This window comes from Rhododendron vialii, chromosome 5a (genome assembly GCF_030253575.1).
Source record: "Rhododendron vialii isolate Sample 1 chromosome 5a, ASM3025357v1".
Taxonomy (NCBI): domain Eukaryota; kingdom Viridiplantae; phylum Streptophyta; class Magnoliopsida; order Ericales; family Ericaceae; genus Rhododendron; species Rhododendron vialii.
This window is the reverse complement of record NC_080561.1, coordinates 1716364-1734006: the sequence shown is the minus strand read 5'-3', so window position 1 is coordinate 1734006 and position 17643 is coordinate 1716364. Positions and strand designations below refer to the sequence as shown.

At 39.5% G+C, this 17643-nt stretch overlaps 2 protein-coding genes across 2 annotated transcripts; both read left to right on the top strand.

Annotated features, from left to right (window-relative positions):
- Positions 1 to 1098: 1098 nt before the first annotated feature.
- LOC131325395 (U-box domain-containing protein 34-like) lies at positions 1099 to 7461 on the top strand. The gene is made up of 10 exons (XM_058357644.1): positions 1099 to 1437; positions 2886 to 3007; positions 3109 to 3224; positions 3606 to 3727; positions 3826 to 4088; positions 4226 to 4489; positions 4619 to 4720; positions 4873 to 5301; positions 5791 to 6540; positions 7082 to 7461. The coding sequence occupies exons 1-10, from the start codon at positions 1278 to 1280 to the stop codon at positions 7274 to 7276; spliced, it is 2523 nt and encodes an 840-aa protein (XP_058213627.1). The 5' UTR covers positions 1099 to 1277; the 3' UTR covers positions 7277 to 7461.
- A 2752-nt stretch (positions 7462 to 10213) lies between these two features.
- LOC131326841 (uncharacterized) lies at positions 10214 to 16954 on the top strand. The gene is made up of 6 exons (XM_058359730.1): positions 10214 to 10332; positions 11010 to 11133; positions 14911 to 15003; positions 15088 to 15195; positions 15278 to 15657; positions 16637 to 16954. The coding sequence occupies exons 1-5, from the start codon at positions 10214 to 10216 to the stop codon at positions 15455 to 15457; spliced, it is 624 nt and encodes a 207-aa protein (XP_058215713.1). The 3' UTR covers positions 15458 to 15657; positions 16637 to 16954.
- Positions 16955 to 17643: the final 689 nt, after the last annotated feature.

The window sequence follows — 17643 nt, the reverse complement described above, 5'->3', positions numbered from 1 at the left end:
ATATTTATATTTGACAATCTATAATAATATTTTTTATGATTTCAAAAATTTTGTTTAAAAAAATTAATTGAGATCTATCAAATAAAATTCCTATTAAATATATAAAATATTATAAATTAAAAGATATAAACAATTTTTTGAGACGTTCAAAAAAAAAAATATGCACAACAAAAGTGGGGTGGAGGGAGTAGAATTTTATATTGACGCAGTCAAAATTCAAAACAATTTTTCTTTTTTTGAATTCCGCAAACGATGATGTATGTGATATTACATTATTTATTGTTGCAGATCTAACGAAATATTCTCCGTTCATGCTATTAAATTTTATAAATATTATTTCATACTCAGGCGGTCGGAATTTTATTAACAAATAACTAAATTTGACCGAGCAAAAAAAAAAAAAAAACTAAATTTGACTTCGTTTTGTGAAAATTTAACCCTTTTTTTAAAAATGAACTCCAGGAGCATGGAAATTTTGGTTTTATTAGACGTATAGATTTTAGAGAGAGAGACCGTGGGTCCCAGGGAGGGTATACTTGGGACTGAGTTCCAATTCACTGCGCCTACGGTCCAGTTCCCTCTTATTTTCAGTTTTTTTTGTTGGCCTCCTGATTGCTCAAATCGTTTATTTTGTATAATTTGTCGAGTATAATATCCACGTCAAAACTCAATTCGATTAGATTTCATTTGCACATGAACAAATTGAGTTCGTGCTAAAATAAGGGAAAAATATTGTTCGACACGTCAAACAATTTATTTTTTTCTTCCTCCGCAAACTCAATTAGCTCATGTACAAAATGAGGTCCGATCAAATTAATTTTCGGTATGGATGTTCTTTTCGACAAGTAATACAATATGAACGGTCTCGATCATTTTCTGAATCAACTGCACGCGACTGGACCTTGATCATCATAGGTGGGCTTCAAGCCGGCAACAACTCTAAACCCACCCTTTTGTACAGTACAATTATTCTCTCTCTCTCTCTCTCTCTCTCTCTCTCTCTCATAGTAATATTCTCTCTCTCTCTCTCTCTCTCTCTCTCTCTCTCTCTCTCATTATTATATACGTATTCACCTCTCTCCAGCTTCAAAGCCACGATTCTTGGAGTAAGTGATTTTGTTTTACTCGTATAACTCAGCTGTTAACTTTGGGGAACCGAACAAGCTTGCGCACCTCATTTTACATGTAAGCTGGCTTGGGAACCGAGTTATCGATAAAACAAGTTGCGCGCATCTCACGTCGATGTGAGCGCGGACAGTTACCATACTTGGCCGGCGATGACAACCGTGGCGGTGGCCGTCAAAGGTGGCGGCGGCAGCCTCGGGGGCAACGGAAGCCGTCGAGCTGTCAGGTGGGCGGTCGAGAATCTCATGCCTAACGCCACTCGTTTCGTCCTAGTTCACGTCGTGCCTACCATCACTTCAATTCCCACTCCATGTAATTATTTCTTCTTTATCTCTTACTAATATACAAAGGACATTTTTATTTCTATTTTTATTAATAGGGATGTATATAAGTGTATATGTATCAACGTGTATGTACTTCAAGGGCTAACCAGATGTCCAGGCACCTTGCGTGCACCTCGACTAATTCCGTTCCGCGGCCTTGAAGTTAAAAACCAGACAAATCTGTACGGACTCAAAAGTTTGGGATGGTTGGCGTTCGTGGAATTTGAACTCGTGACCTCTTGAGGCAAGCCTTTTAGTTTTGATGTGTTTTTGCTCAAACGTCGAGTTGAAGTGATAAAAGGACAAGAGTTGGAGATGCTCTAAAAGGACAAGAGTTGGAGATGCTCTAACATATTTATTTCGACATTGAGGAGTTTGGAAACTTCGTTACTGTAGAATTAACTATTTGAATTGATTGAAGTGATTTAAAGTCCCTGGCATTGAAGGATTGCAAAACTTGTATGTACATGTACAGAATGTTAGTGATTATACAACGTGACTTGGTCACGGGTTCAAAAATAGCCTCTCCATTTGTGGGAGGCTCTTGCACTGCAACAGTAGGAGACTCGTGCACTGGGTGGCCTTTCTATTGTGATTATATGCATCTTTGAGAGGCTCGTGCACTGCAATTGTAGAAGCCTTGTGCCCTGGGCAAGTGGGCATCCTTTCTATTGTGATTATACATATTCACCTCCCACTCTAGTTTTATAAGCAACCTATAGTCAAACCTCTTAGTATATTTTTGCTGAAATTGAAAGTAAAAATGCTTTCACTTAAAAATGCACATCATCCGAATGGAGCATAAAAATTGATTTTGTCCTTAATCTTCTAATTTTCCGAGCTTTGAGGGCAATCAAATAGACTCAAGGTGTGCCAAGTGATGCTTAATTGTGGAAGTTTTGTGTGGAAACTGACGATCTCTCACACAAACAAAGACACATAAACTCTGGTTTTTGAAATCTTTTGGGATGTAAAGGAGGGACTAACTTGTAATGCAACTGCATTTCCTTAATTCCCTATGGGTGAAGAGTCAGCCTCATTACCAGTTCCGGAGGTAATAAGTAACCGATAGGGGAAATGGTCTAATACTCTCCAGCATTTGTGACTCTGGACTTGCACGTGTAGGGGTAACCAATTTATGTATAGGGATCACAATCGAGCTAGGTGCACTTTTTGGCACCAACAAAAAGGAACTGTTTGGTCAAGAAATAGGAATCTTCCCCCAAAACGCAAGCTGTTTAACTCACAATGTTAACTTGATAGTTTAATGCAACAAGAACATCATTATGTTTGTGTTGTCTTTTGTCCTCCGAATCAAAATGCAATCTGTTTAAATGCCTCCAAGGCTATAATTGGTCTCTCATTTTTCAGCAATGCTTGCTGTGTTACTTTCATCTACTTATCATGTCCTCATGTGGGCATTGCGATATTCTGCAGCCGGGGACACTATCCCCATTGAGCAACTGGATGCCAATGTGGTGGAAATGTATATAAAGGACACAAAACTTGGTTTTCAGGAGATATTTTTACCATTTAAGAAACTATGCAAAAGAAGAAAGGTAAGTTTCTTTTCCTTTCGGTTATGTTTTGCAATTCTTGATTGTCTTTCGAATAATATTGAGTTCACGTTGAAGTATAATATCGAATACTGCTTTTCTAGACTGAAACTTTGGTGCTGGAAGGTGACAATCTTGCGTCAGCACTTCTTAAATATGTTACTGACTCCGGTGTAAGTAGTTTAGTGTTGGGCTCTTGCAGTTCCAGTTTTATCACGAGGTATGTCAAAAGTATTGAATAAGTTTTGCATTTACCCATTCTATGTCCTCCTTCTAGTTGGCGATTTTCTGATGGCATTTGTTTACTTGCATGTTCGAGACCTCTAGTTTATCAGATTTTTGTTCTTTTCCTGGAGAATACTACAGCAAGGTTTTATTGCTAGAATTCACGGGTATTTGTATTATTCTTACCAGTGTATCTATCATGTGGTCAGTGGTCCTATATATGCAAATGGTTTGGCCAGTCGTTTGAAGTGGCATCTTATATATGCTCCAATAATTTTGATCTGTTAGCCTTTACGTCAACCTTTTATGATTTACATCTGGTTCTTCCATCTGTTGAACTTCATGTCACTCTCTTTCTGTTTAATTTAATGGTCAGGAAGCAAAAAGATTCTACCCTGCCATCAGCAGTCCTAAAAAATGCTCCTGAAGCCTGCAATGTTTACATTGTGACAAAACACAGACTCCTCACAACTTCTGCTGCCCCCTTGTCAACTGGTGGTATGTTGAAAACAATTACTCTTCAATGGTGATAGCCTCCATGTACTTAGTTGTTTCTTTTGCCTTGTCATGGTAATTTCCCTGCCTCTATTTTGCAGAGAACAACGCTAGCCAATGGTGCTTTAACTGGGGAGAGCGCAATTCTCTTCACATCTATAAGTCAAACAGTGGCCATTATTTGTCATTAGTGGATTGTGGAGCTACTGATACAGCGTCATCTGTGTCAGAACTTAGTCGCTCTAATTCACATAGGTCCAACCATTCTGGTTCACTCGAAGAAAGAAATCATCAAAACTCGGGAAATATAGAAATTGAGGAAGTAAATGAATGTCCTTCTGTGTCTTCCACAGAAACAAAGCAGGTAAAATTGTTTCGGTTGTTCCGCATGCTGTTACATATGTTGCGTGGTATCATCAGTCAAATTACTTACTGTTTACACATTTCTATGTGATGGTTGACCAGTCTGTGCTAACATTTGGGACGCCAATTTTTCTGCAGTCGGACATGCAGGCTGAGGTAGATCAACAGTGTCTAGAACTAAATGGTTGCCATTCTTCTTCCTCAGAGGATTGTGAAGATAACGACACAGTGTCATATGTGTCAGATGTTAGTTCCTTGAATTCTATAGCAATTGCACAAGAGAGGTATCCCAACAATTCTGGTTCACTCAGAGAAAGAAATCATCGAAACTCAGGAACTAGTATGCTAGAAGTTGAGTCAGTAAATGAATGTCATTCTGTGGCTTCTACACAAACAAAAAAGGTGAATTGTGTTGGTTTTTCTGCCTGTTGTTACGTACGTTGTGTGATACCATATATTAGTTACTTTCTTTGTACACTTTGCTATGTGACGATGACTAGTCTGTGCTGACGTTTGCATATTTTTCTATAGTCGGATGTGCAGGCTGAGGAAGAACAACTGCGTATAGAATTAATGAACACTGTTGGCATGTACAATCGAGCTTTTGAAGACCTAGTCCAAGCGCAAAATGAGGTTAGCCTTCAATATAGTGAATGTCTCTCCTTCATTTAGGTAGAAAATGTGAACACTCAATGAACCTTGAAGATAAAGACAAGTGATAAAACATAGGTTGTCTCGTGTTCTATATTACGCTAGACCACTGTTATTGATGCTCCATTGCACAGGTTCACTTTCTTTCTTCTAAATGCCTTGAAGAAGAAAGACAAGTAAATACCGCATTGCAAAGAGAAGAAGTTTATAAGAAAATTCTTGCAGAAGTGAAAAGGAAGCATTTGGAAGCCGTGAAGGAGATTGAGATTGCAAGAAATCTGCTTGCTAAAGAGACTTATGAAAGGCAAATAGCAGAATCTAATGCACTCAAAGAATCTGTGGAGAAAAAGAAAACTATCGATGCGCTCCTGTCAAATGACCGAAGGTACAGAAGGTACACAAGGGATGAAATAGAGATAGCTACCGATACCTTCTCTGAGACTAAGATGATTGGTGAAGGATCATACGGGAAAGTATACAGATGTGACCTCGATAAAACCCTAGTAGCTGTCAAAGTTCTACGTTCCGATGCATTGGAGAAGGAAAAGGAATTTCTGACGGAGGTTTTTTCTTTACTTGATTTCTTTCTTCTGTATTCATTCAAGTTCCCATGCTTGCTTGAGGCTTTTCTTTTTTATTAGCATGATCATTTGATTAAGTTCAAAGTCTTTTTTTAGAACTTACGAAAGGTGAAGTTTTAATTGTGTACCTAACCTAATTTAGTCGACGCTACATTCAATATAAAACAAAATTCTTAATTAACTGTGTTATATTGTTTATAATGTGCAGATGACTATTAACTCAAAATATTCACAAAATATTCGGTTGTGCATGCTTGTGTAAACACCCTTGGCCACAATGTAGATTTATCTTGTCCTAGCTGAATTTACTTGTTTGAAACATAAAAATACGAATATTCGTGAACTTACTTTAGCTTAACATGTCCATTGTTTACATTTTTGCTTATCACTGCACTAAAAATTTTCTGACCACTTTAGTTGTTCTGACTGCTGTGGCAATGGTTTTTGCTATCCTCGGTCAATTATTTTCAGATTGAAGTTCTTAGCCAGTTGCACCACCCAAACATTGTTTTACTGCTTGGAGCCTGTCCAGAGATTGGTTGCTTAGTATTTGAATATATGGAAAATGGAAGCCTAGAAGATTTTGTTTCCTGCCAAAGCAGCAGGCATCCTCTTCCTTGGTTTGTTCGATTCCGGATAGCATTTGAAGTAGCTTGTGGACTTGCATTTTTACACAACACAAAACCAGACCCTACTATTCATCGAGATCTAAAACCGGGAAATATATTTCTGGACAGAAATTATGTGAGCAAAATTGGTGATGTGGGGTTGGCTAAACTCGTATCAAATGTTGCGCCAGATGATGTCACAGAATATAGGGACTCTGTTATATGTGGCAGTCTTCACTATATGGATCCAGAGTATCAAAGAACTGGAACTGTCCGACCTAAATCTGATCTATATGCTTTTGGAATCATTGTGCTCCAATTGCTCGTTGCACAACCTCCCAATGGGCTTTTGTTGAAATTTAAAAATGCAATTTCCAATGGTTCGCTCTATGATATATTGGATAAGTCTATACCGGATTGGCCACTTGCCGAAACAGAGGAGATGGCTCAAATGGCCCTGAAATGCTCCGAACTTCGATGCAGAGATAGGCCCGATCTTGAAACTGAAGTGTTGCCGCTTTTGAAGAAACTTGCTGATATGGAAGATGGTACTTTAAGGCTAAAAAGGAATAGTATTCAACCACCTAACCACCACTTCTGCCCAATACTTCAGGTGAAAATTGAAACTCCATATGAGCATCTCCGATGCACTCTCAATTCTGCTCTCCTAGTGCTAAGACACTCCATCCGTCTCGAATTGCTTCCCCTTTTGGAGAACCATGCATTTTGCATGCAGAAAATTATGTATTGGCAAGAAATTTTTTTTGACAAATTTTACACCAATTTAGAGATCTCATTGAGAAGAAAAAATTGGTGTTAACTTTTTTCAAAATATCTCATAAATACATTATTTTGCGTGTGCAAATGCATGGTTTCGAATCATGGTTTTTGTGGAGGGATCACTTAGGGATAGGAAAATGATAGGGGAACCAAACAAATCAATCTTGCAGTTGCAGGGGTACAGTTGCGTAAGTCCAACCCTTCCCAGACCTGGAGTAAGTGAGTCTCGTACATTGGGTAGCCCTTTGCTTTGTTATGTCCTTGTTTGCTTGCCTTTTAGATTCCCTTCACAAAACCGATCCAAACACAGCCTTACATTGGTTGCATCTCATTTTCTAAATTTCTCTGTGTGCATTATTCCATGGCTAATTCAGGAAGTAATGGAGGATCCATACATTGCCGCTGATGGTTTTACATACGAGCACAAAGCCATCAAAGCGTGGCTTGAGAGATACGGTTTATCGCCGGTAACAAAACTTAGGTTGCAGCATAAAGTGCTTATTCAAAATCATACATTACGTTCCGCCATACAGGATTGGAGGTCACGCACAACATCATCATCCGGTTAAGTATTCATAGTTGCGGGGTATCATTCAAAGCCAGCATTTTATTTCACAAGGCAAGTTTCAAGTGATTAAGTATTTCGGGCATGTTTTTAGGTTTAAACAAGTCTAATAGTAGTCTTTATGAGATGTTGCATAATGCATTGTCCATATACGAATCCAAGCGTATATATTTTTTGGGATGTTATCCACATGGAGCCATGCTAGTTGCTATCCCTCCGGATCGATCCAATTCCAGCACGGTTTTAACGATTCTAACCTTGCAAAAACGGAGTTCGGGAGTGTCTGTGCCAAGACCGCAAAATTTGGTCAATTTTGAAATTTTGATGATGCGCCTAGGGAGCAATGAAGTGCGCCTGGGGCGCACAAAGCTCCACAAATTCCTCAAATTTTGCAGGTTTGTCCCAGACACTTCTGAACTCCGATTTGTGCGTGGTTTGAAACGTTAAAAAGCTCATCTATCCTACTTTCTAACCATATTAGTTTGACACCAAAACTATTTGTAAATCAAAAGATATGACTATTTTGCTCTCAAGAAGGCGAAAAACAAAATATTTTGGAAAAATTCTTGAATCACACTAACTTTAAATTGGACCTAAACCTATTTTATATCGATATAGAGGGTATTCAAAGTACTAAAGGATGATGGAATTGAACCATAAAAATAATAGATTTTGGGTTACGAATAGTTGGTCGAAAGTAGGCCAATTCAACTCTCTGAGGGTAAATTGGTCATATTGTTTAATGTACAAATAGTTTAAGATTTAAACTACTTGGGTTAGAAGTTACACTCAACAAGCTATACAACAGTTCCAACCTTGCAAAAATCGGAGTTCGGGAGTATCTGGAATAAACCCACAAAGTTTGAACAATTTTCGAGTTTCAATGCGCCCCAGGCGCAAATGCATGCGCCCCAGGCGCATTCTATTGCGCCCAGGCGCGACATTGAAATTTTAAAACTAACAAAACTTTGCGACCTTGTCACGGGCACTCCCAAACTCCGATTTGCACGTGGTTTGAGCCGTTGGAAAACTTGTCTATCCTACTTTCTAATTAACCAAACTAGTTTGACTCCCAAATTGTTTATACGTCAAAAGATATGATTATTTTACCCTCAACCTGTCGAAAAATAACCTATATTGGAAAAATCCTTGAATCACATCAACATTAAACTGGAACGAAGCCAACTTTATATTGATATAAAGGGTATTCAAAATGCTAAAAGATTGTGGGATTGAATCATAAAAATAATGTATTTTGGTTTATGAAAAATTAGTCGAGATTAGACCAACTCAAAGATCGTTGGAGCCACTAAATGCGTAGAAGTGGCCCGACACTCCCACCAAATGCAAGACGCAATTGGGAAAGCCGAATGCCTCCCTTGTAATGTATCCCTCAACTGATATTTATATTTCAAATTTTTTCTCCTCGCTAAGAATCAAAGAACTAATTACAGGGGGATTGTGGGGAAGGTCGCTGACGTAATTTACAAAATCTTCGGGAGGCATTATTCTCAAGGGGGGCTTGACCGGGTCTGGAGGAATGAATCGGCCAACATCATACCGAGTTGAACCTCTGCTCGAGTGGTTAGGTGCAGGTTGTCCGGTTCCAGCTCCATCCCTGGGCATCAACACATTTCACATTTTCAAGGTCTAATCCCGACTAGGCTCCTCTCACTTGCTCAAGAAAGGGCCTTGTGCTGAAGCCAATGCAACCTACCAACAAAAATCATAAGATTGTTATGGATCATGTACATTTCAACTGGGCTCCTCTCACGTGCTCTTTGCTCGTAGTTTTCAATTTTTTCATGGCATGACGTCTCTTGAGTTCCTTGAGTTTTGAAGGTTTTTTGGGCAGCTATTTTAGTGGTAAACTTTTTAGAGAACGGCCACTTTGTGCATGTATTACAATGGTCAAATTTATCTACGGTCATATCCCGCCCAGGGCCCCGTCAGGATTCTTGTAGCTATGCTTAGTCCCGGCTTGGTCCAGGTCCTTTTTATTTTTTACTTCCTTAATAGCAAAAGACCAACTCCTCCAACTGGTAATATTGTATGCTCTTTCTTGTGGCCAAGGTAGCGTTGGTGAGTTGGTAAACCATATTACAAAAGCTTCAACAGCATGCTGGACTTAGCTCCATGTACTCGAATCCGAGACCTCTCTATGCCGCTGAGCCAAAGGCCCATTGGCACGGAGGGGGCCTAAGTGAGAACATCCATGTTGGTATTTATGAAGCTCGGCAATTTCTTAGTAGGAAGTCTATTGTCAATTCTGTTGTGTACCGAGATTTATTTGAGTTTTCAGGACCGACTAACCAAACCAAACCGAGTCTTGTGTCTCAATAAATTGAGGTCGGCTACATGGCTGTGTAGGATCAACTCATCCAAATGAATCAATACTACGATGTGAATTCTAGAAAGTAGCCCAATCAGTATACCTGTATTAATAGTAGTGAAGGAAACTCAAGATCGCATCTTTGATACTGAAAGAACTTCACTAGTCGCCCCCATGTACAACTCCGCGTTGTCTTGTAACTCTGTATCACTCTCCCCCAGATACCATAGCATCGCCTGGATCTTCCCTCCGCCTTGCACGGCAGCTCTAGCCCTGCTCACTAACCGGTCATATAAAAAACTCCCCTGACCCCAACTACTTATGTTACACCCGCCTAATGCACAGGGCACCAATCCCACCATGCCAATGCTCAGGTCTTTGGCCAATAACAAATTGGCAAACGACATCCCGGGGCCCACCCTGAACGTGATGTTCACGTTGATGTCCCTGTGGAGTGGCTTGGCCGCGGGAACCCACGTGAGGTTTGGGGCCAGGCTGAGGATCGACGGGTTTGGGGCGCATTTGGGTGGGATGACGCCGTCCCAGGTGCCGTTGGTTGTGCCGCTGTGGCCGAACATGTTGCTTTGTCCGGCCAACAGGAATACATTCATGTCTTGTGATGAGGAAGGGGACACCGCGTTTGCCAGAAGAATTAACCAAAGGATAGGGAGCATTGCTTTGATTTGTGACACTGTAGTCAATGTTAGTATGGAAGATGACTGCACAACGTTATAAAGACATCCACGTCACATAGTAACTATATTTATTTGGTCGTGAACACGCCTGAAATAAGTATTTTAAAGTTAATGAACTACTCAAATCATTTGTGTGGGATCGATCCTGTTGGAACCACTGATGTGCTCATGGATATTGGATGGGTTGGACAAAATTGGAGGAAAATGTATATGCATCTTGGAGCTTAACATCCCTTCGTCCAACTGCAGTCATCGCAGCTATGTGTCACCCCCACTGCTGCTAGAGGACTCAAAGATCCGTCGCCCAGAATGGTCAAATCCAAGAGCCAAAAATCCTAAACGCACTACAACACGAACGACCTTTTGCGAGGAAAATTAGTGAGGAAATTTTATTTTGTCGCTAAAGAGTGACAATTTGCGAGGAAAACCAAATTTCCTCGCAGAATCCATTTGACAAGGTAATAATAGGCGAGGAAAACAGTTTTTGTCGCCCAAAAATCGTTTATAGCGAGGAATTTACATTTTCCTTGCAAAAGGAAATCTAAGGCGAGAAAATTTTTCGTCGCTAATTTTTCCCCAACTTTTTGGCGCCAGTCGGGGGAAAAATGCTGATGGGTAATTCCGTACAAGGGAAAAAATTGCCCCTAAAATTAAAAGAGTCCTAAACGACGTCGTTTGGGAGGGGTTAAGTTCAGGGAATGAAATTCCAGGCTCACAATTCCTCTCTTCCCCTCTTCGCAGTTCGCGCATCTCTGTTCTTCTCTCTCCGAAGTCGACGATGATTCTGAAATCGACGTTCTGAGCTCCACTAGCCGGACAATCTCAGAAATACAGGTATAATCCACTCCCTCTCTTATCCTATGCGAAGGTGGGTTTTTTCTTTTGTAGATAGAAATCATTTTGGGATGATTCCGAAATCGACGATATGGGTAGTGGGTTTTTTTCTTTTTTAAGAATTGCATGGTCTTCGTTGTTCTCCCTCTCTTATCCTGTGCCAAGGTGAGTTTTTTCTTTTGTAGAAATCGTTTTGTTGGACGATGATTCCGAAGTCAACGATGGGTAGTGGGTTTTTTTCTTTTTTAAAAATTGGTCTTCGTTGTTCTTGATAGATCGGAGGTGGAACTAGTTTCAAAGAAGAAGATTTGGCTGATTTGGGTACTGAAGAAACAATATTTTTACTTTAAAACCTAAATCCCCAAAAAAGGGTGCCGACAGTTCTGTGTTATTGTTCTCGAGGGAGTTGGAACTAGCTGCAAAGAAGTTTAGGCCGAATTGGGTAGTGAAGAAACCATTTTTTTTAGTTTAAAACCCAAATCCCAAAAAAAATGGGGCCAATTACTTCGCTTCGCTTCGAACTCAACTACTAGGGGTCAGAACACACTGTCACGGAACTATAAAATCAAACACTTCTAGGAATGAGTATTTTATTAGCTATGTTTGTGCTATTGTTTTGTTTGTGTCATTCTCACAACTCTGCGGCTAAGGAATCTTCAAAGGAGGGACCACTAGAGTATAAACAAGTACCAGTAGTAATATTATGTTAGAAAATCGGCCCTTATTGTCCACCATAAGTTATAATATATTACATGTTTAGTTTATTGCCTTTCAACTTTTCACTCCTGTTTCGTATTGTATTCATCTTTAGCCAAAGAAAAAAAGAAGAGGGGGTGATTTGGTTATGACTTTTGGACTCACCAATGCCCCTACCACGTTCTGCACCCTTCCTGGCTGTTTTGGCTGTCGCTCGAATTGGAACCTTTGTATGCATTGGTAGGCTTTTGATCTGTAACCAAAAAGTGACCTCTTTATATTTGTTGAAGAAAAGCTAACCAAGGGAATACAACTCCCACTCTTTGTCACCCTCCTTCTTTTCATAGTTATTAACTATAAGTTAGATATGCGTGTTTTGTAAATGAAAATACTGATAATATAAAAAGAAAGGGGCGTAAAAAGAAAAGAGTTAAGAAAAAACTACGCAAACCTGACAAGTATTCCTTCTTAAAAAATATTTGCAACTCAACATGTCTTTTATCGGAGAAGCAGAGGACTAAAGGCTAACTTTTAGTTGTACGGAAAAAGAGAGAAAGAAATGGTAGTTCAACAATATCCTCATGCATGATGTGTTAGTAGATAAGTATTGTCATATTAAAGTTCTTGAATTCTGAATCAGAAAGTTACTTGGGACATCAAATATATCTCAACTTTGACAAGTCAAACCACGAATGTCCTGCTTGTTTACTTTCATGTTAAAGCTTGCAATGCTGGGCCTACGAATCATATTTAGATCCACTTGATGTTGTGATGCAAAACTAGGGCAATGTTCACATCAGCCAAAGTTCATTGCACCGAGCCTTTAACTCTTATTTGGTTCGTTATAGTTTGTTTTGCTGTTGTGTTCATTTTGTTTATTATCAGCAACAACAAAAGAATACGGAGTATTTCAAAGAGGAGGAAGACAAGTGTAAGAGTTTCTGAGGACAAGAAGTCCACCCAAAACAAGTGCAAGAGAAACCTTACAAAACAGAACAAAACTGTTGACTGCATGGCAAACCTCCATGAATTTATGTAATAGATGTCCTTCCTTGGGTGTTAACTGTAGGTTCTCTTTTGACAGCTAAGGTCATTTTCGTAGGTTCTATAAGGACTGCTGATTCTGCTTGCTGCTGATTCTGTTTGATGCTGTTTGCTGCTGCTGCTGGCAGCAGACAGCTGCTGTTCTGTGGTTGCTTGTCATCCTCTACTGCTGTTGTTTTGCTTGGTGTAGCTACTTCAAATGGTTGCTGCCTGTACTGAATGTAGCTAACTGTTATGACTGTGTTCCCTCATCTGCTGTTGTAGCTTTATGGCTGTCCTTTCTGTGTATTCCTTCTTTTGGCATGTGTTTCCGTCCCATCTCTAAGATGGAATGGAAACACGTGGATTTAAATCGGCCTAGCTTTATAGTGTAGTTGGTATTACTTGGGTTAGATGGCTGCTTGCCTCTTTGGCTCAATTGGTTCATTTCCCTTTTAGCCCTTGGCTTAGATCAATGTAGCCACTTGGCTTAGCTCATTTTTCTCAATCTTTGTTTTTCTTTTTTTATTCCTCCTGGGGGCCCTTGTAGGCTGTACATTTGCTTAGCCTCTTTTTCTATTTCAAGCTATTTTACCCAAAATAAAAAATAAAAAGCTTTGACAACACATCTTTGACCAAAAGGAACAAATAAGGAGAGAGAGGATCTCCTTGCCGAAGATCCCTTTCTGGAGAGACTTTGGTTCTCGATTCGCCATTGGCCTGCACCTCAAACTTAACTGTAGCAACACATTCAATTGTCCATTGTACCCATTTTTTGTCGAAACCCATCTTCAACATCACAGCTTCTAAAAAGTCCCATTCTACCCTGTCATAGGCTTTGTTAAACTTAACTGTAGCAACACATTCAATTGTCCATTGTTCTGCTGTTGTTTTGTTGCTACTGACCAGTTAGGATGCTGTTGTGCTGCCTTATTATACAGCTAGTAGCTGCTGTTCTTGTCTGTTACCTCAGGCAGCAATCAAGCTGCCTTATTCAGCCTTGTGTTCTTGTGTGGCTTTGGAAAATATTGTAAAATCCAAGTGTTGCTGTCCAGTTTGAAAGGCCTAGTTTGTGTTCTTTTGATGCTGTCCAAGTCGTATTGGCTTATGGCATATTCATGTATAATTTGGTTTTGTATAGGCCTGTGGCTTATTAGTTTTAGTTCTTCTCGAGAATGAATGATCTCATAAACTTTGTCCATATGCTGAGGAAAGCTACAGGTAGGATTTCATACAAGTGGTTTTGTATGATGGACTCACCGAGTTTCTAGCAGTTTGGACCACGGACAATTCACTTTACCGTAGTAATCGGATTGGTTAGAATGTAAAGACAAGATCAGATGATGTTCGGTAGGGTTTGACTAAGTTCTTTATTTCATTTACTTCAACATTTGCATTGCTGAAGTGATCTGAGCGGGATTTTTGTATATTACCCGTATATAGATGCTAATGTGGTTGTGGCTTCCCATGTAATAATTTGGATTATAGACGTTTTTCCCTTTTGTTTTCCTGTCTTTCTTCATTATAATTTCTGCAGCTTTGCTCATTAAAAAATATGATCTGGTTGCTCTACGGAGAGAGCTTTCTTTTTCCTTGATAGCTTATGGAAGATGTCAGGCCTCGTATCATAGTTCCTAGATGAGGAAGTAGAAGCCGGAATCATCAGGTGGACGAGGAAAAACAATGCGAATGATATAGGGGGAATGGGAAGCTGGGAAAAACTTTTACCATTCTATATTGTACTTGTTTCAATGTTTGGGCACTCATGATAGTTAAAGAACACTCTAAAACTTGAATCAAGTATTAGGCCTTGAGAGTTGACCATGGAGTGACTATGCACTTAGATTTGGATAACATGCCACAATATTTTGTAGTTGATCTTTAAGAAAACTGTCATCTTAGCTTTGGTTGGTTTGCCTTGTTGTAGCTTGGTTTGTACTAGTTTTCCTTTACGTGTACGTTCATGTCCTCATTAGGTTCCTACCATTTAAGCATGGGCTCATTTCTATGTTTCAAGTACTGAGTTTTCTTATTTTTGTTGGTTGTTGGTGCTTGTAGCTTCGCTCAGAGAAAAATATAGAAAATAGACGCAGTAACAAGACAAAGCACAAATGCGGGACGAAGTCTCTAGCAGTTAGAGTACATGAACATGTGCGTTTTTTTGTTTCTCTCTTTACGTTTGATAAGCTCATTGGCATGCTAAATTAACCTCTTGAATATGAAATAACATCTCAGGCTCTAAAAAATGGGGGTCAACTGCCTAAATTACCGGAGTTCTATAAATCCACTCACTATAATGAGGGCACGGGCGAGTGGATTGCTCCAAAATGCCAGACTAACTATGTACGTATATCAAGTAATTTGTGTGGATAGAAAATCAACGATTCAATTTACTTATGTTGTTTCAATTCATAAAAAATGGCAGGAGGAAATGGTCCGAGTAGATGCTACACTTAATCAGGAAGGTGCTACCCCATTAACAGGGGAGCAGATGTCCATCACGGTGCTGAAACAGAGACCAAGTTATGTGAAAGGACTTGGCTTGAGGCCTTCACCATCTATTAGGACCACATCTGAAACTGCGCTGAAAAAGCACTTGGCTTGAGGCCTTCCTCCTCTGCCACGACCCATGAATACGTGTCATGCCTCGAGATGAAAATAGAGGCACAAAATGAGACCATCGAGAAGCTTTTAGAGGCAAATAGGCAGCAGCAGAAGATAAATGCTAGCATGATGGAGTTTCTCATTGAAAAAGGGTACACTGGACATGTTGGGAGTGCTGAAACATCATCTAATGATTGACTGGTCAGTAGAATTCATTAATCCTTTTCAAACTCTTTTCAGATTGGTATGTTGGCTATTATAGTTTGCTGTTATAGATTCTACTTTTATAGTTTCTGCTTTTCCAGATTGGTCCAAAACCTACTTCGTCCTCGAACTATCCATATACCACCCTATTTGGTCCAAAACCTAACGCCATCCAAGATTTTGGACGGTAAACCCAGCACATGACAGACACGTGAGTTGTTTAAGGGCACAAATGGGATTTCACCTCCAATACTCCTGAAATCGGATAAAACCCTATTCTCTCTCTCTCTCTCTCTCTCTCTCTCTGTCATACACAACACAGGACGACCTCTCTTCCTTTCAGATCCATAGCAGATGATCGATTGAAGAGCTCAAGGCATGGAGTGCATTTTGTGCAGTTTAATGTCACCTGTTTGTGCCCAGTTTCAGACCTCTTTGTGCCCAGATTTTCCTTGTTTTTGACTGGTTTTGAAGAAGGTTTGAACTATGTTTGTGGCTGGTTTTGAAGCAAGTTTTCGATTGTGTTTTGTGACTGGTTTTCAACTGTATTTGTGACTGCTTTTAACTGCTATAATGACTTGGTTTTTGACAGTTTTGAACCAGAGTTTGACCTTGGTTTGTGACTTGGAAAATAATTGCAATTTGAGTACTCTGTTTTTTGCCCCATGTGTGAGTCAGTGTACTCTGTTTTTTGCCCCATGTGTGATTATATTACAAAGGTGGTTCGATAACTATCAATTTAGTATTTTTTATGCACTTTTTGCTCATTCTTGGAATGCAACTGCAGAGCAGTGGTTGAGTCTTGCCAGTTTCTTCACTATGTTTCTCTACTCGTGGTGTTATTTAGGATTATGTAATGGTGGATTATGAATCTTTTGTGCTATTCATATTGTGCAAAGGTGTATATAAATATATAACTGCATATTTGATGGTTTCTTACTTTCTTTGATATGTTTGCTATTTTTTTTCTTGGCAGCGTGTAAGATCGATGTTCTTTTTGGAGTTCGTGGTTCTGGGAGATGGAATTCAAAGAAGGATACGTTGCAAAAGTTGGCCCCGAGGTGGTAGTATTTTGGAAAGATCCATGATGCTTTTTGAAAATTCTAGAGCATTAGTAGTGGTAAACTTGATATTTTGTTTCCTGGGGCTAAACTTGATATTTTGTTTCCCAATAGTAGTGGTAAACTTGATATTTTGTTTCCTGGGGCTAAACTTTGTAGTTGAAAGGATTTGGCTAATGTTTCACAGTAATGACAATTTGTTTTCTTGAAAGCTAACAGATTTTTGTTATTTATGGTTATGATTGTCCTTGGTTGTATGAGGTGGTGATAGAATCTAAACATGAGCAGGGAATGTATAAAAAATGTTTGCAAGGAGAAGTATTCATTGCCTGGAATAGGCTGTTTTTTTTTGTTGCGTATATGTAACATTAGCGAGGAAAAAATTTGTCTCTGAAAGCCTACAACAGGCCATTTTCTGCTAGGAAATTACTTTGCTAGCGACAAATTTATTCCTCGCCTATTATTTTCATTCATGTCATGTCTAGTGTTTGTGCGAGGAATTTTGCTTTTTGGCGAGGACTTTTTTTCCTCACAGATCATTTTTGGCGAGGAATTTTTTCCTCGCCTATTACTTTCATTCATGTCCTGTCTACGGTTTGGGTGAGGAATTTTGTGTTTTTGGCGAGGACTTTTTTCCTCGCAAACCATTTTTGGCGAGGAATTTGCGAGGAAATTATTTTCCTCGCTGTAAGCTTCTGCGACAACATTTTAGCGAGGAAACTTGGCGACAAAAATATTCCTCGCTAATACATTCAGCGAGGAAATTTATGATTTAGCAACGAAAATATTTTTCTCGCAATAGGCTATTCGTGTTGTAGTGACGGCCAGGGCCCCCGAGTCGCCCCCGAGTCCAAATATGATGGCGAGATCATCTTCCCTCCCTAAGTGGAAAGCTCAATATTCTCACAACTAAGACAGGAGA